This window comes from Buceros rhinoceros, unplaced genomic scaffold, assembly GCF_000710305.1.
Source record: "Buceros rhinoceros silvestris isolate BGI_N320 unplaced genomic scaffold, ASM71030v1 scaffold15977, whole genome shotgun sequence".
Lineage (NCBI taxonomy): Eukaryota > Metazoa > Chordata > Aves > Bucerotiformes > Bucerotidae > Buceros > Buceros rhinoceros.
In genome coordinates this window covers 1-20,023 of record NW_010422894.1, presented here as the reverse complement: position 1 = coordinate 20,023, position 20,023 = coordinate 1, and the positions used below count along the sequence as shown (strand labels likewise).

General features: G+C 41.0%; 1 protein-coding gene across 1 annotated transcript; it reads left to right on the top strand.

Annotated features, from left to right (window-relative positions):
• Positions 1 to 206: 206 nt before the first annotated feature.
• On the top strand, positions 207 to 19,768 carry SETDB2 (SET domain, bifurcated 2; the record flags this gene model as incomplete). Its single annotated transcript, XM_010140224.1, has 14 exons — positions 207 to 375; positions 1,304 to 1,422; positions 3,755 to 3,877; positions 5,151 to 5,210; positions 5,985 to 6,087; positions 7,509 to 8,075; positions 10,173 to 10,292; positions 11,475 to 11,644; positions 12,054 to 12,276; positions 14,175 to 14,259; positions 15,218 to 15,323; positions 16,147 to 16,478; positions 17,631 to 17,719; positions 19,651 to 19,768. Coding segments are annotated over 14 exons (2,384 nt in total), but the record flags the coding sequence as incomplete, so codon positions are not given.
• Between the last annotated feature and the right edge of the window lie 255 nt (positions 19,769 to 20,023).

The window sequence follows — 20,023 nt, the reverse complement described above, 5'->3', positions numbered from 1 at the left end:
CGGCTGGCCGGGGCCGGGGCCTGGGCTGTGGCTCTGGAGGGACCGCCGTCGGCGAAGCCGCGGGGGGCCTGCCCCCGTGGGACCTGTCACATGGTGGTGGGGAATGCGTGGCCGAGGGAGCTCGGGGGTCTGGTGACCCCCGTGCCTCAAACTGGTGTTCTGTCACTGTCGCACAGCTTTAACCCTTTTCTCTCCTTGATCCGCAGATGAACTGAGAGACGTTGGCCAGAGGAGGGTGGAAGGTGTTGGGGCAAGGTCTAGAGCGCTTGGTGCACAAGTCTCTCAGGACCGGCCCAGGGTGGCCCGTGACCAGAGGGGGGCTTGCCCTCACCACGGGTTTGCCCTCGTCACAGATTCACTCCATGTCAGCCGTTGGTAAGCGCTGCTTCAATGCTCCCAGCCTGACGAGCAGTCAGCTCCTGTCTCCAGACCCCTCGTCCTAAGCCTGCTACGGTGCCAGAGGACAGCAACATAAACGCACTGCTCTCCTGCCTGAGCTGGGTTTGGCACTGACAATGGCCCAACGAGTGTAACAGCCTTCCATGCAGCCTCCCCAGAAGATGGAGGAGAAGAGAAGTATGCCTTAAAAAATATGTCTTGAGCAGTCATTAGGCACTTAGAAACTTTTCTAGGAATCAGCAGTCTTTACCTAACCTCTTTTCTTAGTCAACCAGATTAAACTTCTGTGCCAAAATGAATGGAAATGTTTTTTCAGTTATAGCACAGAAAAGATTAAGTAGCTAGCTTATTAGTAAGTTATGTTTCATGTTCTCTGTGTCATTAGTGGTGACAGTCAGAAATTTGATATCTTCAGTGTGGTCAAAGAATGCTGTCTTACTTCTCCTTAATGTTATTGCAGTGGAGATATCTTGCATCTATTGAGAAACAGATTGAGTAATTTTTTTACCTAGAAAGCCTTCATGTTTTTTTTTCAGTTTAGTGGCAGTACCACTGTACTGACAGCATTAATTTAAAAAAAAAAAAAAGAGAGAGAAATGTGAGCTAATGGGAAGTGGGGATTATGTAGGGTCAGCTGAATATGCTGGAAAATATGGGTTATCTCTTGACAGCTTCATGCTGGAGGGATAATAAGAACATGACTGGTGTAAAGAAAAAAATTCTCCACACAGCTTGTTTTGTCTGAATCTTTTTATCTAGGTCTTGACAAAGACGTGGGATGACTATTTGAAAGTGGGGTGACTATTTGAAAGTGGGGTAACTATTTCACTACCGTGCTTTCTCACACAGTGCTCCCACTGATACCCGTTGTAGTGCTTGTATAATTTTTTAAATAACTAAGTAGCTACAACCATATTAATTTCTCACCTGATCTCTTGCATGTCTGTTCTGCACCTCTTGCACTGCTGTGTGACTGCTTTGAAGTGGAGAACCTTACCAGTTCTGAGGAGGAGAGAACTGAAGGTAGTACAATAGGGATTTATGGGGGGACGGTAGTATTTATTTGGCACCACTTCTGGTGTGCAATAAGCTGAAGACAACAGTTTTGCCTTTTACAGTGGATGTGAAAGATGTTAGTCGGCAGCACTACAGGACCTTTATAGGAAATGCGTACCCAAGCATTTTTCCTGGAATACGGTATAAGTAGCCCTGGCCTTTGCTGCTCGTTTCTCGCTCTAGCATCATTCTGCACCACTCTGAAAAGAGAAATACAGGGCCATGAGCATCCTATAGAAGGAAAAGAAAATCTGTCCAGAGGCAAAGGCCTCAGCTAGGTTCAGAACTATTGCCACGAGATGCCTGTCCACACCCTGAGACATCAGCCGATGAGGTCATTTTGAATGCTGACAAGGTAGATACATCCTGTATCTGTTCTGTACCTGTACCTGTCCTCCTGGCTGGGGTTGACATAGCAGCATTAACACTGGAAAGATTAGTGATGCGTACAGCTGTCTTTTTTGAAGTGAAAATTATACCATGGACTTCATATGCAATCTTTGCTTCTCCATGCAAATCCAAGTATTTGCTGCTAGAGTTTCAGGGTACTCTAGCATGAAAACTGGGGAAGCGTTTCTGAGGTGATTGAGTGGTTTGAGCACTACATGTAGTACTGTATGTTTTATTTGCTTTTGGCCTACACGAGATTATAACTGATGACCCAGAAATAAAAACCCTGTGTTCTGTCACCTCTCCTCTGAAATAATCTATCCACCAGTGCTATCCAGGCTTAGTAAATGTATATTGAAATATCTGACACTAGATAAGAGGTAAGGACAGCAGTTTTTATCACAGCAGTGGTGGAACTTCTTACTGGAATTTCTGAATGTATATTTTTAAGCACAGATATACATATTTCTTGGTAATCTAAATTTGTGGTACTGTCCCACACAACAAAATTGTGTAAATGACACATGGCAGACGTTGTCTCTTGGAGCAGTAATGTAGGTTTCCAAAAAGTGTTGTGGTCATGTTTGAGACTTTTCCACATTTTAAAAATTCCTGTGAACATAAAAACTCACAAAGTGATGTTGAGAGTTAGTGCTAAATCAGTTGTTTCACAAGATAAGTACTTTCAGCGTTAGCTGTTGATATGAAATATTACGCTGTTAGCTGCTGCTCATGTAAGCAGCTGGGGTTTTGGTGTCAGAAGATTGTTACTTTCCTCACTGCTGTCATGCTGGTTTTGATAGTAACTGTCAACTCTGTAGTGCCGTAGCATCACTGAGCTTCTGGTGTCTTGGGCCACAGAAGTAGTTTTCTGCTAAGTCAAAAATTAAGGAAATATTTTTTTATGGGCCTTACAAGGACACAGTATTTCATGACTGCTGGGGAGGTGTTGCCTTGGCACATTTGCCAACCGGGATTTGCTGTCTGGGCTGTAAACCTAGTATGGTGACACTGAGCTCTACATCTAGAAATAGAGTAGGAAAACAGATTTACTTATTCTTTTGTGCTTTATGATTGAAGAATAGAAATGTTAACAATGAGAGAGAGCCTTTTCTCTTTTCTGGCATTGTCTGTTGACACACTGAGCCACATTCCCTTTTCAGACTCCTTGCTAAAGATGCAGTCAACGAGTTTCCATGAATAGGCTTAGTACCTCAAAAGTACCTACACTTGGAAAAGATTTAAACCAGTAGCTTAAAAAAACCATTTTTTAAAAACAAAATGTTCTTTATAAATATTTCTAGTGGAGGAAAGAGGCACAATATAAGGAGTGTATTAATTATTGCAGCTGATACCACTTGGTGAACAAAGGTTATCAAACTGCTTGTTTCTGAAAATACTTTGAACATTTTTTGGTAGAAAACATTTATTAAAAATACTGATTAGACAGGATAGTCAGCTTGTGTAGCTAAGGGCAGTTACAGCTCTGAAAAAAATTCCAAATGTCTTTTGTCTAATAATGTGTTCGGTTCTCTCAGTCACAAATAGTCTCGTGTCACTTCTGTGAGTTTCAGTGGTGATTAATTTATAGTGGGACTGATTTGCTGGTGTTTGGAGAAAGGCTTCCACAACTCCCTTTGTAGACATGTTTGAAAAGTTACTTGAAGGAGCATCATGGACCATCAGAAGCCACTCCAGTTCGTCACTTTCCATTTCTCTTTAATGATTCGGATTAGGAGAAGACTTCTGAAGGTTTCAGCCTACAACGACGACAGGAGTCCTGGCTGGTTTTTCAGAAGTGCCTCCCAGTGAAATGAGTGGGAGACTTTGAAAAATCCACTGGGAGCTGCTTGTGGTTTTAGACTTCTTGGGAGCTGTATGGACTTGTAAATGGAAATTTGCGTTTCAGGTGATTTGAAAACGTTTTGGACACAATTGGGAGGTAGAAGAGTGGACATCATATTTGAGCAAGTGCAAAATGTGCTGTTGTTGCTAAAGCAGAAGATCAAGGACGGAACTGCCACAAACCAAGGTTTGAAATCCTTGTAATGGTTAAGCTGGACTGCAAGGGAGCCTTGCTTTGTGCAGGGATGCATGATATCTGCCACAATTCAGATATCTCTGAATTTAAATTACTTAGTAGTTGACATTTCTAAGCACTTTTTAAAAAAGCAGATATATTTTTTTAAAATATTTTTTAAAAAAAAAATCATTTCAGGTACATTTTGCCATTTTCTCATTTTGCCTGTATACTTTTTCAAACAGTGTGTGGCTCTTACGCACATGGAACTGAGAAGTTTATTCTTGAGAAAGAATGAAATATCTTCAGTGCCTCGTGTTTTGTTTATCGTGAGAATTTTTAGCCCTTCAAGCTGATCTGAGGGAACTGAATGGTTTTGGGGTGGGATTATAATCATAGAAGTATTATTTCATGATGGAGATACTGTTATAACTTGAAACATGGGTAGAAAAAAGTGACAGCAATGCATTTAAAATTGTTCATGTTTTCTTGAAAGTAAGTTTCCCTTATCTACATCAAAATCAGAAGGGTTTTTTTACTGGTTATTATTTAATTCAGAAAAATTACCTTTTTTTTGGTTTATATTACATGTAAATATACTCTATGAATCTCTTGATTTTTATGACAAGATATTACAGCAAGGCATAGATAAAAGTTCAACCTGAATCCCCAGATGGTGCAGTGAATCTATGACACAGTTAAATCTGATTTTTTTTCTATGCTTTTTTCTGTAAAGATTTCAAACCAAGATATTAAGATGCATTTTGCTGACATTTGTCTGTCACCTTGTAATATTTGTTGCATGGGGTAAGAGGCTGAGATAGAACTGGTCTCTCCTTTGCATTCCTACTTTCTGAAGGCCATTTCCACCAATTTAGGAGTAGCATTAATTTGGCCTGTAAAGATCCAGCCCTTCTTAGCAGGAAGATGATGCGTCTGATGACAAAGTAAAGAGAGAAACTTACACTAAATTATGTTTATGTATATTACTGCCACTGGAGGCTGCTGGTTTGTGTGTGTTTGGAAACATTCCGGCAGCTTTCCGAAAGCCAGAGGATGTTTAGTGCTGATTCACAACTACTAATGTGAGCTGTAATTTTTATTGTAATTCCTAGATTCCTGTGGGGCAAAAGGTTTCTGTTAATACCAGTCGTGCAATGCTCTAGATTAGCATACTGAGGAGGCAGGTGTTTCTGGAAGGTGCTCTTTTAGTAGTCCATATTACCATTACTTAAATTACACTTCATACCTGCTTTATTTTGTTTTGGGTTTTTTTTTTTCACAGAATACTGGCAGGCTTGGGCACTGGTGAATGAAGCTAATCTGGGTGATCTCTTGAAAAATGGTATGTGCATCTCAATCGTATTTGTTTAGTATGTGGATTTAATTTGTCTTGCTTTATTCACAAGGTACTTTTTTCTGTTTGTTGATATCAGTAAAATAAATCTGAGAAGCCTGTTAGCATTACGAGGGGAAAAAATATTAGCTTCCTCAGGTAGTGGACTGTGGAATCCCACCTGGGTTTGTACTTTCGTGGTTTGTATATATGACTCATACCAAATGAAGAGAGAGAGAACCAGTGAGCGCAGGTGAACGTGAGCTGGCTGCAGTCTTGTGCACGGCTGCAATAGCTGTGACACATGGCATCCTTTTACTTCAAATAGTGAAGAGAAATCTGTAGATGTGTTTCATATGCATGTTGTCTCCATGCACGTTGAAAGCTGCTTGGAAGATTTTAATGTGCAAATCATCTGGTGGTCTGTGAAAAAGAGTAAATCTTCACAATGCGTTTCTGCCTCAAGGTTGTCAATGCACACCTAAGTTTTTCCCCTTTGGGGAAAGGGAGGGAGAGGAGGAGTAGGAGAGAAAGTGTGTGTGTGGTGTCTGTCAGCTAGTCACGTGCTTGCACACCTGTATGCCAACACGTGACTTTTGTCTAAGGTATAAAAAGCAGCTTCTTTTTTTCTGTAGAGCACCTGCTAGTGTGCTCTTTCTTTAGCTGTACTTCATAGCAATGTATATGTATTTTGGTAATTATCTCTTTAGTAGCTAAAGTAAGTTTGATTATAAATAGCAATGCGGATTGCTGAAGTTTCTGCTTGCATTTGAATTTTTTCAGTAAGTGATGTGTTTGATGGAGATGGCATACAGGAAACCAAACGCAAATTGCAGCGTGTACTTACAGGTGATAACGCCGCAGACTCTGTAGAAGGTTCTCGCAGGTCAGTGTATTCAATGGTTTATTATTTGACATATTCTCTAGTGCATTTGAGAGAGATTTTAATCTATCTTGTATTTCCAAATTCAACATTTTAAACTCAGTTTTGAATCCTGACATTTTTTTAAGTGAAAATATTTTTAACTTGATCTGCATGGAAAATAGGAGGTTTTGAGTAGATCTGTGAGAAGGGTTAGGGCTGGGCCTGCCTGACAAAGGACAGATGCTCTCTATTAACCCCTTCCTCCCCAAAGGGAAAGAAAGGAAATAAGGGAGAGAGACTAATGGATTGGAAAAGAAAAATAAAACTGCTTTAATGAAACAATAATAGCAATAATAAAATGAAATATATATAAACCAAATACCGAACTCAACCCTTGCCCTCGATGGCAATCGCTTCACCACCACCACTGATGCTGTGGGGCAGGCACTGGGGAAGGCCCAGACTGGACTCAGTGACACATGGGAACTGGATTCAGGAATGCACATATTGTCCATTCTGCCTTCAATCCCAGAGTCCTCCTTGGACACTGGCCACTGAAGAAGAGAGATTGACCCTTGTGACCCCTCAGCTTTATCCCGAATATGACGTCTATGGGATGGGACACCTTGTTGGTCAGTGTAGGGTCACCTGTCCTGTCCGCTCCTCCCCGCAGGTGCAGCCTCTCACTTACTGCACCCCCACCGTGGGACACAGGATTTAGCAGTGACCTTGGTCTGCACAGGAGCAAGTACAAGCAAGAGCCTTTCTGCACCCCAGCCCCTGGCAGTGACTGTAAACATCAAGTGCTGTCACTGCTAGAAGCAGACACTGTCTGCAGAAATACACCATTAACTTCAGCGAGTGCCATCACTTAGAAGAGACTGAGGCTGGAAGGTGAAATCAGTGAACAGAATGAGTTCTGTTCTAACCCAAACTCAGGACAACTTGTCTAATTTACCACATGAGCAATTTCCAGAATAAAATAGGTTGTGAATAAAGATCCTTGAGTATTACCAGGATTATCAGGGTTAGATCTTAATAATTTTCTAGTTTGGTCCTCGGGCTTTCACAGACTAGAGATTGTCAGGCACATGACTTAGTCTCTCTGTGTTTAGCCTCAGGTACTGATTTGGAAGATGTGAAGGTAAAGATACAATTCTTTTTACTTTTTTAAATGTCTTTTCTGAGCTGTAGTATATAAGGTCTATCTGGAAAGAAGCTGTTGCTTTTCTTTTTTTTTTTTATGCCACCCAGTATGTCTTCATGTGATGTTAGTAAAAGAGTAACACAATGCAAACAGTGATTTAGTGAAACCCTTGGTCTTCTAGCAATGGGCTGTTTCTTTCCTGTGCTAATATTGAACCACAACAAACTTGAGCATTTTACTGGTTGTCTAAGATGTTACTCTTTTTTTCTTTGTTTTTCTGTTTTACTCCAAATAGCAAAAAAGAGGAGATGGAAAAAGCAGGTTCAGAGAGTAAAGAAGCATCTAGTAGAATTCAAGATTTACCTTTAAACCTGCAGTTTCGGAACCACAAATGCTCTAGTGCATGTCTCACCAACAGAGCAGCGGACTCCTACAAGTGTGAAAATCCTCTTAGGAAACCAATCCTGTTTCACTTTCAAAGACGCCATGCAAAAGCAGACTGCCTTTCGAGATCACTGGATGTGAACTATAAAGCTCCTTGTGGTCGAAGTCTGAGAAGCTTTCAAGATGTGCAAAATTATTTGTTTGAAACAGAGTGCAATTTCTTATTTGTTGATCACTTCTCCTTCAACACGTATGTACTGTTGGGCAGGAACACCGTAAGTCCTGAACCCCTTGTGTTTGATTTTGATATTAGCAATGGAGCCGAGTCTGTGCCCGTTTCCTTCTGTAACGATCTTGACCGTGCAAGATTACCTTACTTCAAATATCGGAGGGCATCGTGGCCACGTGGATACTGTCTCAACAATTTCTCCAGCACGTTTGTTGATTCCTGTGACTGCACAGATGGCTGCATTGATAGGTAGGTAGAAAAATCTAATCCCAGACAATTGACACATGATGCCTCAATAGTAGGGTGGCGGTGGAAGTGCAACAGTCTGCAGTACCAAACAGAGCCAAAAACCACAGAACCAACACTACTGGAACATCTGTGGTAGTGGTCTTGTGCCATGCTCTGCTTTGACTGACATTCCCATGTCTTCGTCTTCTCCAGAAACTTCGTGTTCCTACCTGTCCAGCCTTTGTTGTAGGGAAGGAAGCAATTGACACATGGATTATAGTGTTCCTCACCCTTTTTTCCCTGAATTGTCAGTGCTTCTCCTCCAGGTGGAGCTGGCAGGCAGATCTCTTTAGGAAAGGAGTGGGGAGGGGAGAGTCTTGTGCCACTGGAAGGCTTGTTTTCCTGCCAGGAACAACTGCGCTACAACTTCTGCTGCAGCTCCTGCTCTGGGATGGTATCCTAGAGATGGGATGGGATAGGACAGGACAGCCGGGAGAGATCAGAGCATTTGGAACTTAGATGGTCACTGAAGACAGAGGAAAAAACATCACCATTCACAACCCTCTACATCCCATCCTTCCCCTTACCTAAACAGAAACTGAAACCCTGTGGTCACAGAAAACGTTTGTGTTCTGAGCAGTTCAAATAGTGCTGCTCATTGCTGTCTTTTTCTAAAGCCCTTATTACACTGTGGGAACCTACCTCAGTTAACATGGGGGTTTGCTGTTAATTTTTTCTGCTTTCCTGCAGGGTGTGTGTCTTTCACCTGGTCTCTACCTGTAGGTGTAATCTGATGCTGAATTCATTTTATAATGCTGATAGCTAGGGCAGTTGCATGTGCTGGTCTGCAGTGTAATTGCCCCTCATCCAACAAAAGCTTGAAATCACATCCTAGTATAATGATGCTTCAGCGATTAAAGTTCTTTAGTTTCAGCTGAGCAGTGGGCAACAGCAGTCACATAGCATGCTGCTTCTTTGTGCTAAAGAACAAAATGACGCAGGAGGCTTAGACACAATACAGCCACACGTATCAGTGTGATAACGACTGGTGTCCATTTATTCCCAGATAGCTCTTATTTTTATTCCATAGCTAATTCATTAGTAAACACCATTACATCATATCTAAACATTATGATTTGTCACTGGTTAAAAAAGTTAATTCATTAGTAATCGGTTACATCATTTTTAGGCAGCACGATTCGTTACTTGTCATTAATTATGTATTAGGTTAACAAAAAGCCCCCCTTTGATTACCTCACTTAGAAAACTTGTTCAACACACCTGCAAAAGTTAATAAGACATTCGACCTTGGCTCAGAATTCTCACTTCTCAGCAGTTTTTTAAACAAGGATCCTTGCTAATTAAAGTTTTGATAGCTGAGCTGCAGAGCTCCGATAAGTAATTTCAAACGAACTTTGTAAAACTGCACTTTTGCTACCTGAGAGCCAAGGTTCTGTTAGCTACTAAAGCAGACTTTTAAAAGCAGACTTTAAGCAAACTTTAGAATTATAACTTTGCTAACTCAAAATAAGATTCTGGATTGCCCAAAATATGTCCATTTTCTTGAAGAAATCCCACATATTTGCACTGAACTCCCCCAAGAGTAGAGATGCTTTTGATACGCGGTTTTGGGGTTCAGGATTTGGTCTGTTGCTGTTTGTACAAATGCTGTGGGTCTTTGGAGTTGTCATGACATACGGTGGTGAAGACCAGTGTTATTGCTTGAGGTCTCCACAGTGTGAAATTCTTCACTTCTTGGGGGCTAGAGTGGGAGGAAGATAATGAAGTAGTGGCTAACAGGCTGGAATGCTGTGCTAGAACAGGTGACTTTCATTCATAATAAATTTCTGTTGTGTTTCAGCTGTTTACATGTACCTTTTAAGGAGCTTGGCAGAAGAATGGGGTTGGGAGAATATGATTATTGTAAAGCACACGTAACCAGGCAACAGACAAAGAGAAGGACAGGGTGCCTGAAAGGGCCTTGTGGAATAAAAGGGCAGGGGGAGGTATAGGTGTATATAACAATGTGTGTATAGTCGAGTACATTTTAAATTATCTAGATTTATGTTTGTGTGCTGCTCCAAATATATGCTGAGATGTTTTGCCATTGTTTTTTAGGTCAAAATGTGCATGCCTACAGCTAACTGCAAGGGGCTGCAGTAAAATTTCTGCTACTCTAAGTAGTAAAACATCCTGTGGATACAGTTACAAAAGACTGGAGGCACCTATTCCTAGTGGGTAAGAAAGACTGAGCAATTAGGTGTTATTTTATTTGTATGCTCTTATTTTACTCCTATGGAGTGCTATAGGACTAAAATAACTCCACTTTCTGGATTAACATAACCTATTTTATCACAATTTTACTGATGGATCAGGATGATAAAAAATAAGTGTTACTTGAGTAACAGGAGGAAAAAACCCCACTTTTTTTGCTCCGGTTACTACAATTTTCACAGCTTAGTTCAAAGCCTGAGAAGAATGTAAAGAGTAACAGTGTTAGCTGGTCCAGGAGCTGAGGTCACATCGGGCCCATATGTGGGTTCATTCAGGCATGTCAAGGGGAGAAGGGAAGGAGACCTGCCACAAGGGAAGGACGTCTACCACAAGACCATCACAGCATATATCATCCAAAGAAGTGGGAAGCAGGAAACCCTTGGTTTTTGCTCTTTATCTCGTCCACCCAGTTGTTCTGTAGGACCAGAGTCAGCTACTGTTGCTGAACTTGGTTATGTATGACTCTTCCAAGAGTCTCCAGAGCTGTCCCAGTGCTGCAAGTATTCACCCTTTCTCATATTGAGGTCCCATAGATTAACATATGTCCTAGGGAAGGTGCCAGTAGCCTCGTGTTTAGGATAGGCATTGTGCCACGTATCTTTCTGCAACAGCCAAGGACTGAACCCGCAGGCTTAAGGAGCCCCTTTCAGTCTTTTGCTGCTATGTGATGTTAGTTTATGGTTGATGTGCAGAATTAAAAACTGCCAGTGAACCTAGAAACAAATGCAAAACAGGCACAGTTCTGAATTCTTTTAGAAGTATTTTGTTAAATCCTAAAACTCAGGACAGCTACAGTGAGGTCCAGGCAGACAGATTGTCTTTGATAAAAACTGTTCCAGCATAGAATGAAGTGCTTCCTAAGGATTTTTGCCTCTGTGTAATTTACTCCTGTAAAATAAAAAGGAGGCATTTATTTTCTTCTTGTTTGCTTATACCAAAATCTGGCTGACTGACTCTTAAAATCAATGAATCAGCAATCAAGAAAGTCACAAGCTTCAGAGCTCTGCTGCACAGTCAGTTTTAGCTAGAGTCTTTACGTTTTCAGTCAGCCACCTTATTAGTACTCAGGAGAGAAATTAATAACAGCAGCTTTCTTTTGGTAATGCATTCTTTTATATTGTGTTTTGTTTTGCTTCCTCTTGACAGAATTTATGAGTGTAGTGTGTTGTGCAGGTGTGACAAGATGATGTGTCAGAACAGAGTTGTACAACACGGCATTCAAGTCAGGCTGCAAGTATTCAACACGGAGAAGAAAGGCTGGGGAGTCCGCTGCCTAGATGACATAGACAAGGGGACGTTTGTTTGTACTTACTCAGGTAACAGAAGGTGAAGATATATAGCAAATTCTCCCTCTTCTGTGGCCTCCTGTGCCCTGGAATTTTTTTTTAAGAACTGAACAGGGAAAATATGTGTTTGGAAGACAAGAGAGTTGGTGTAATTTAACTTGCAAGATGATCAATGGATGAAAGAACCTTGAAGAACTCTGCAGCATGATTGTGCCAGACAAACAATCAAAGCGTTCTGGAGCAAAGCCTATCTCCGACTGTTGATTTTTCTCTCAGAAGACTGCATCCTGTGCCAGGGCTAGTTTTCCTTCGGTATAAATGAATTCATATTTTGCTTCCCAAATAATGTTCTTGTGGGTTTTTTAATGTGAGTTTGACCTGCAATAGTGAGTGCGACCCACCTTAGCAAACAATTTTTAAAGAAGTCTTCTTCTTCCAGGCAGATTAATGAGCAGAGCTGAAATATTGAAAGATACCTGTCAAGAGCTGAAAGAGAAGAGTGCTGTGATTGACAGAGGCTGTGGCTTTTTTTCCAAAAAAAGAAAACTTGACACTGATTGTTTGGACTCTGAAATTGAACTAATGCAGACTGGCAAAAATGACATTCTTGATAAGCAGGAATCTTTGTCTCAGACTGTGGATGATGAAAACAAATCAACCCTGTAAGTATACCAAACCAAACTTAAGCGTGACAAAACTATATATTCTGCTACTCTAGCAAGTCCTTTGTTAAAGGACTTTGTAGAGTCCTTTGTAAAAGGAGTAGTTAGAGAAAACTGAATGTCCTTTGCTGAGAGTTTTCTTTTTTTCTTTCTGAACTTCTTTGTTAATTCCCAATTATTTCTTCTAGTGGGACAGAGTTTTTCCTCTATATTAATTTTACTTACTCTGTGTACCACGTGGCTTTTTCTAGAAATCCAGTTCATTTTGTGGATTTAATCTGTTCAGGACATTAATCATTATTCAAGAGTTATTAAAAGACACCTGAGATACATGATTTAAAGATACTTGATGACACTGAAGGGTTTGATAACAAATTAGCCACTAACTGTCCTGTCCTTTGCTCCCAATCTCTATTCTTTGCAACATAACTGTTCCTGATGGGAGTGTGAACCTTTTCCCTTAGGAGGCTGACAGCACCTCACTCTTGCAGTGAATTATGCAAAAGTTCTAGTGCTGTTTTCATGTCACAGTCAGGGTCTCAGAGCCTATCAGGATTCCTAAAATAAAACTACTGCAAAATAACTCTGTGGCTTAATCAATATCATGCTGTAGTATTTTCAGAAGGAAACTGGGTGCTTGTTTCTTTAAATTTTATTCCGTGCTCTACTGCACTACTTTGTAAATTTGCACTACTTATAAATGATTACAAGTTCTTGCTCCTTTCACAGTAGATTGTTGTGGATCTTTGAGAAGCACCATGAAATTGCAAACAAAGTTTTTTAAATACCTGCAAGTATATTCCCACTTGCATTTCAATATCTTGGAAACCTAAAGAATTCATAATTTTGTGAAGTACGTAATTATCAGCAATCAGCTAGATTTTTACTTCTACTAGGTGCCATTACTGAAAATTGCAGGGAAGCAATTTTAAAGTTGTGTTTGCTACCTTAAATCCCAGAAATTTCAGAGAATAAAAATATTTCACGTGGAGGCTGGGGAGGAAAGACAGACAAAACACTTTGTTATTCTGCCTTTTAAGAGATGACAGTCCAGCTGAACTGAAAACCTTTTGTGAGGACATCAGTATGCTAATTTGATGTGTCGTTCACCCAAACAGATTGCCTTTTAATGAACAAACGATGTCATCATGTAACAATGTCACAACTTCTTGTGGCACTGCACCTTTTGAATTTGCAAAGGGGTTTACATCTTAAAGCCTTAAAGACTAGCATTTGTTGCCATTATCAGTAGCCCAGAGAAGTATCGTGATGTTTTTTGGGGGTGAGAAAACTCATATTAATGTTTACATTGCAAGTATTCTTAAACAAGAGCTGTTACTTATTGCTAGACCTTGTACAGATAGTAAGATTAGTTTTGAAACCGGTGTTTTCTACTCCAGTCTGTAACGTAATTCAAATGAATGTGATTTTAGATGTTTCAAGTGTATATGCCAGATACTGCTTCCCATCCTTCCTCAGCCTTCTGATGTGAAGGAGTGAGGTTCTTTTGTGGGAGATTGTTTTCTGTATCTGTCATGTATTGTCTGTCTCTCTCTATATATCCCTTGTCCCCCTCTCTGTTTTGAGAGATCTGATATAATAAAACAACAGAGAATTTTGTTGTCATCAGGAGAACTGGGAAAGGATGTAAAAGCAGCTGCCGATGTCTCAAAACAACAGCATGAGCAGCTGGTATGTTTAAAAATACTACTGAGAACTTAGCCAAGGTCCTCAATTCTTAAAGGCAAAATAGTCACAGAACTTGAGGTGAGGCCAAACTGCAGGCTCTGGAGTAGTCTGTTCTTTATGAACTAGGGACTGTTAGAGAAATGTGTGTTGCGAGAGTTACTTATAGGTCTTTCTGTTTTTTATAATTTCCTTTTGACCTTTCTATACAGGGTTCATCCAAGGAATTCAAGTATTGCAACCGCAAGAAGGCCTGGAACTAGAACAGCTGGTTTTCGTAGTCACCCGCTGAAAATGGTAATAATAATAAGTGGCTTTAGTAAATTAATTTTTCACTGTGCTGAGTATGTGTGTTAATTTTGACCTTTTCATCATATATACATTTAAATAATTCTAATGATCTTTCTTCATGAGATTGTGTCACACTGTGAGCTAAGCTGGCACGCTGAAAGCTGTAGCCATCACTTCTCCTTTATTAGTCCTTTAACATGTTCCCTGAGACCAACAGTAACTACTCTCACACTCTTCTTGTTTCCACTCTTCACTTACACTCCAGCCTTTAGAGTCTTAAGAAATCATTCTCGCCTTCCACCCCCTGTGGTAACTAACTGTAGGGTTGGGGGTCAGTGATAATATTTTTGTGATGTCTTCACAAAAAATGGCGTAGAAGGGAGAGAAGAAAATCTCAAGAGCTGGATGCAGTTTTCTCATGCAGTGGCACAGCTGGGAGAATTTGGTCTGACATGGGTGTGAAGTGTTGCCTGCAATGGAGGGAAACTGGGTAAACTTACTCTGTGGGTTTCATTGCACTTAAGAAATGCTAACGTTTGGTAGTGCTGTCCATTCTTGAGCTCCCATAATTAATTGCCTTTTTTGTGGTGGGAGAGGAGAAATCCTGGCAAATCTGTTCATTTTATTGAAACCGTTTAAAAAGCATGTTTGGCCTTTTGTTCAGGAATTTACATAAACATGTTTAAATTCTGGTCAAGTTATTGGGACTTAGGCACTTATTTAAATGTTTTATTGAGTGAGGAGCTCCTTCCAGGTTGTTCTGAAGGTTAATTTGAAATGAAGATGAATGTTGTATTGCAGTAAATGTATGAACTTCTGAAACTCAGCCATAGCCATGCATTACAGTAGGTTTGAAACTTCAGTCCTGGAGTCCTAAAAGCAACTCGCTGTCCTGTGTTGACCCAGAGCTGCCCACAGTAACAAAACATCACAGCCTTTTCATTATCTTTTATTCTGTTTAAAGGAAATTGATACACTGGTGCACAGTGCCGTCTCAGATGAAGATAATAGTTCTCAGATTCATCAGTCAAGCAAAACAAAACTAACCAGTGGAACAAAGAACAGAAAAAGTAGGTTTACAGAGCTATAAATCCTGCACTCTTAGTACAATGGTGCCCCATCAGGTGTTAGACTTTAAATGTAGAAAGAGATCTTTGGATGTGGGCAGACCTATTCTCAGAGTAGAGTGGTGTTGTCTGCATAATGCCGAGGCTGTCTTAAGATTGCTCAGTGGTACAGAAATCACAGAATCATTTTGGTTGGAAGAGACCTTTATGATCATCGAGTCCAACCGTACTGCTGCCTTGCATAATACAGTGAATTAACTGGTACAGGGCAATCTTTTGCCTGCAAAGTTGATCTTGGGACATGTTGAACAGTCCTGACAGCAGCTTCTCAGATAACGGTGCAATTGTGGGAAAGTCAGTCATGCAGATGTTACTGTGTCACACCCAGTACGTGTTCCAGTTAACAAAAATTGAACAGTATATAATGGAGGGCTGGGGGGACCTCAAGCTGGAGAGGCAGTGTGAAACTGCTGCCATTTGCAAGTGCATCTTGTTTCTGTCTTAACAGTTTATGAGTCTCTCAGGAATTAAGGTGGAGCATGATGATAAAATGCTGTGTGGAAGAAATCAGTCCAGAGTGGGATTTCAGAAGAATGAGAGATTAGGTCTAGCAAGTGCTTTAGGCACCACAGCAGAAAATAGTCATTTGTGGGAAGATTTCTGAGAGGCATGAAAAAGGGCAGTTGTGTTAGAGACTTATAAATAGCAAGGAAGCTGCATGCATTTTGGAGAATGAAGGGTGGGTGGATAAGAGTTCAGGGGCAAACAGGGGAAAGGCTTTGGCCTTAAACTGGCATTGAAAAACGTCTTACATGTCCATTGACAGAATCCACTCAGCAGCAGAAGGAAGAATATCCGATGAAAACTGGACAGACTGAGTCCGCTGGCACGGACAGTGCAGAAAACGAAAGAAAGAGTCTGCCTCTGCAGGGTGGTGACTGCGGCAAGTCAGGTGTGCTGGATGACACATGTGTTGTGAGGCCATCCAAAAATACACCATTAAAAGCTGACTGCAGAGAGGGAAATCACAGGCAGTCAAATCAGGACGCGTTTTGTGAGGAGGCTGATGGTGACAGGACACTTCTGAAGAATGCTGATGAAGAAAATATGTATGTACTGGATGCCACAAAAGAAGGAAATGTGGGTCGTTTTCTTAACGTAAGTAAAAAGTTGCATGTGTTCTCTTAGTTGTCTTAGCTTAAATGGTATATTTGCATAAACTATAAAGCTTTTGGGCATGGACCATATATGTGGTAGGTGAATGACAAGCAGGCTGTGTGGTGCTTCCTGCACTCTGAAGTGACAGAACAGCAGGCTGGGTCACAGTGGCTGTTGGTGCCTCCATAAGGTGATGCATGCTACGTACCAGCTGTAGTTTTTAGCCCCACTAGGTTCTTGAGTTAAATATTCTCCTGTGATCAGTGAAATTTTTCTCCTGACTTTTTGAACAGCCATTTTTGGGGGTCCAGAGAGTAAATGGCACATTTTGTTGAACTACAAGCCTTCTCCAGCCTCTTTTTTTATTCTCCAACCATTGTAAATACTAGCTTGTGCTGATTTAGGGTAAGTCTTGTGATTGTAGGAAATTTCTCTACCAGTCAATCGTAGATTGTGAAAGTGGTCTGTCGTACTGTGTACGTAACTGCTAAATAAGTTTTGACTTGCCAAGAAATAGTAGTGAGTTCCCAAGTACCTCCAACTAAGAGAAATGCTTCGTAGGCACATCTGCAGGTAACTTGGTTCTCCTCATTGCCATGAGTGTGTCTCTTACAGCAAGATCGTTGCATGTATTTAAGCTGTTCTTCATTTCGGAGTTAATATGGTGTTAAGATTAGTAGTGCATCTTGCTAAAACCTTTCTTCTGCTTTTATGACCAATAGCATGTTCCTACATGCACCTGGGTGACCTTTCACATCACCTCTCTTCACCAACATACACAATCATTTCATCTATTTTTTGCTCCCTAGCACTGCTCCCCTGGCTGACAGCAAGATACGCTCGGCACATACTGGTTATTTGTGATACATCCTGAATCAAAGATTAATTCTTTAAAATAAATTTCGGGAAGACAGCCAGATAAAATAACTTGGTTTTCCTAGGCAAAAGTATTTTCGTAATACAATAGAAATAATACTTTAAAGAGACATGGTTACTGCAAAAACAAATGACAGTGGCACTGAGTAATGGAGATTCTGTGTGGGCTGGAGAAGGGAAGGAAGAAACTACTTTTACTAGTGACAGATACCTGACACAAAATAGATTCTTCAGCCAGTGATGGGGTGTTTCTAATTCAAATATTCTGTTTTACAGCACAGTTGCTGCCCAAATCTCTTTGCACAAAGCGTGTTTGTAGAGACTCACAACAGAAGTTTCCCATGGGTGGCGTTCTTCACAAACAGGTGAATTTTTGGAAGTTTAATGTTGTTCATTCAAGGCACTAGGGGAAAAAGCAGTGCTTAGTTACTAGGAAATGATTGCGCTACATGAGGGCAGATGCTGAGGTCATGAAACCATAGAACTACCTTCTTATTAGTGACTTCTTAATGTGTGATAAAGACTGAAGGAATACAGCTGTTGATTATCACTACTGAACTTTTCTTCAGTTTTGCACTGAAATGTAAAGTGGAGAAGCTTAATTTTGATGTGTGCATTTCAGTGAGAGTCTTCTTCAATGGAAATACAGGTTTAACTCAGCACAGTCAATTTGAAAGCCAAGATTTACTGATTCCAGTGTGGTATCTCGAGGAATGACCAGCAGATCTGGGTCCCCTAGGGCGGGATTGGGCCCTACAGGGTGTTAAGGCTGACAGACTTTGTGAGCCAAACAAGCTGCCTCCAGGCCTTCTAGTCACAGCTACCAAGAGAAGCAGGACTTTGTGTAGCCCAACATGTCTTGGGAAGGTGGCACTAGGATACTCAAAGGTGAAAACTTCCTCTGAAAGTAAAAGATACGGGTCTGTCTTTAGTGAATGACAGAAAGGGAGGTACAGAGAGCTAGTGCCGATGAGAAGGTGGCAGCTAAAGCCAGGAGGGGGAGTATTAATTGTATGAATCAAGCTAGCTGATGTGTGTGACAACAGGAGTACTGGATGAGAACTTACAGTAGGGAGGATTTGTTCCAGATGATCCATCCCCAGAGAATACTGATCCTCTCAGGAGCCTTGCAACCCTGTTCCATACTGAGACAGATGCTGTGGATTGCGCTGTGAGGAGGTCTTCCAAGAACTGTGAAAACAATGTTTTGAAATATGTCAGAAAAAAGATTTTGTTTTAGCTAGAGTACCTTGCTCAGGTATTCGGTAAAGAAGTGTGTAGTGGGGACTGAGGTCAGTGGAGAGAGGTAATGTTGGTCAGTAGAAGACACCTAAGGAAGAAGATTTTTGCAGGAATGTTCACCTGGCTGGCCCTCCTGCTTTCTGGCAATCACCCTTTTACATCCTTTCTACGTTAAGGACTGCCTCCAGGTCATTGAGCTTAATTGAGTATTTTCTTTGAACTCGCCCATTCACCTTTTTGTTTGTTTTACATTTCTGGCCTCCATAACATCCTAAGGCAGCAAGTCCCAGGTTGCAATTATGTGCTGAAAAGTCCTCGTTTTGTCCCTTACATCCAGTGAGACGCATCAGAGAATTACTCTCTTCTTTGTAATGCTCGTATTTTATTGAATTTTCCCTCGGTTGTCCTTAGCATCTTAGTCTCAGGTATTTAATTTGGCATTAATTTTGGGTAACGAATTTCCTGCCTTAGAAATTTCTTCTCTTTTGTGTACTGCCAGAGTGGCTGGTTCATAAGGAGTGTGTGTTTAATTCTGAGATGTGGGCTTTGTATACGTAGTGCACAAAGTGCCCATTGCATTAAAACGTAGCTTGTCAGACCAAAGATGATAGTCTTCATCACCAGCATATCTAGAGATCTGTTCAAACCTCGATGATCTGCTGTACACAGTAAAATAACAAAACAGGCTGTTTTCATTTAGTTGTGTTCTTTTATATGTTTTTCCCTATGTTTTTTTTTGTTAGATTTTTTTGTTTCCCAGAATTAGCCTCAAAGTTAGAGCAGGTTGTACTAGACTCTGACCCTATTGCTCTGCTTGATAAATTCTTTACTCCTACGTCTGGGTATTAGCTCTCCCTGTAGCTCTGGTAGGCAAAGCAGCGTGCTTGTGCCAGAGACTCCTCGCGTGTCCTTGTTCTCTCCCAACAAGCAGCCTGTGTGATGCTCCCTGCCCTCTGCGATTTTGGGGTTTGCCTGTGAGCTGTTGGTGACAAACTGTAAGTGCAGTACTGTTTCACTTAGTTCAAATAAATTGACTGAGTGTTTTATTTCTTAGGCATGTGAAAGCTGGAACCGAACTCACGTGGGATTATGGTTATGAAGCTGGAAGCATGCCAGGGAACGAGATTTCGTGTCAGTGTGGAGTTCAGAAGTGCAGGAAAAAAACCCTATAGGCAAAGCTTTCCTACTGTCCGCACATGTACCTAGAGGTATGCTGGAAGGGACTACTACACAGTGAACAGTATGCCTAAGTCTGTGGTGCTAATTACATTAAAGCAAAATGCCTTTCATCTGATTGGTTTTTAAATTTACATTTAAATGTCACTTCTGTAGTTTACAGATGAGAACTGCTTGTTGTAAGAGCAGGTGTCAAGCTTTTCCTAGTTGTCGCAGTTTGAAGGGGGTCTGTTCCCCCCACCGAAAGGGGA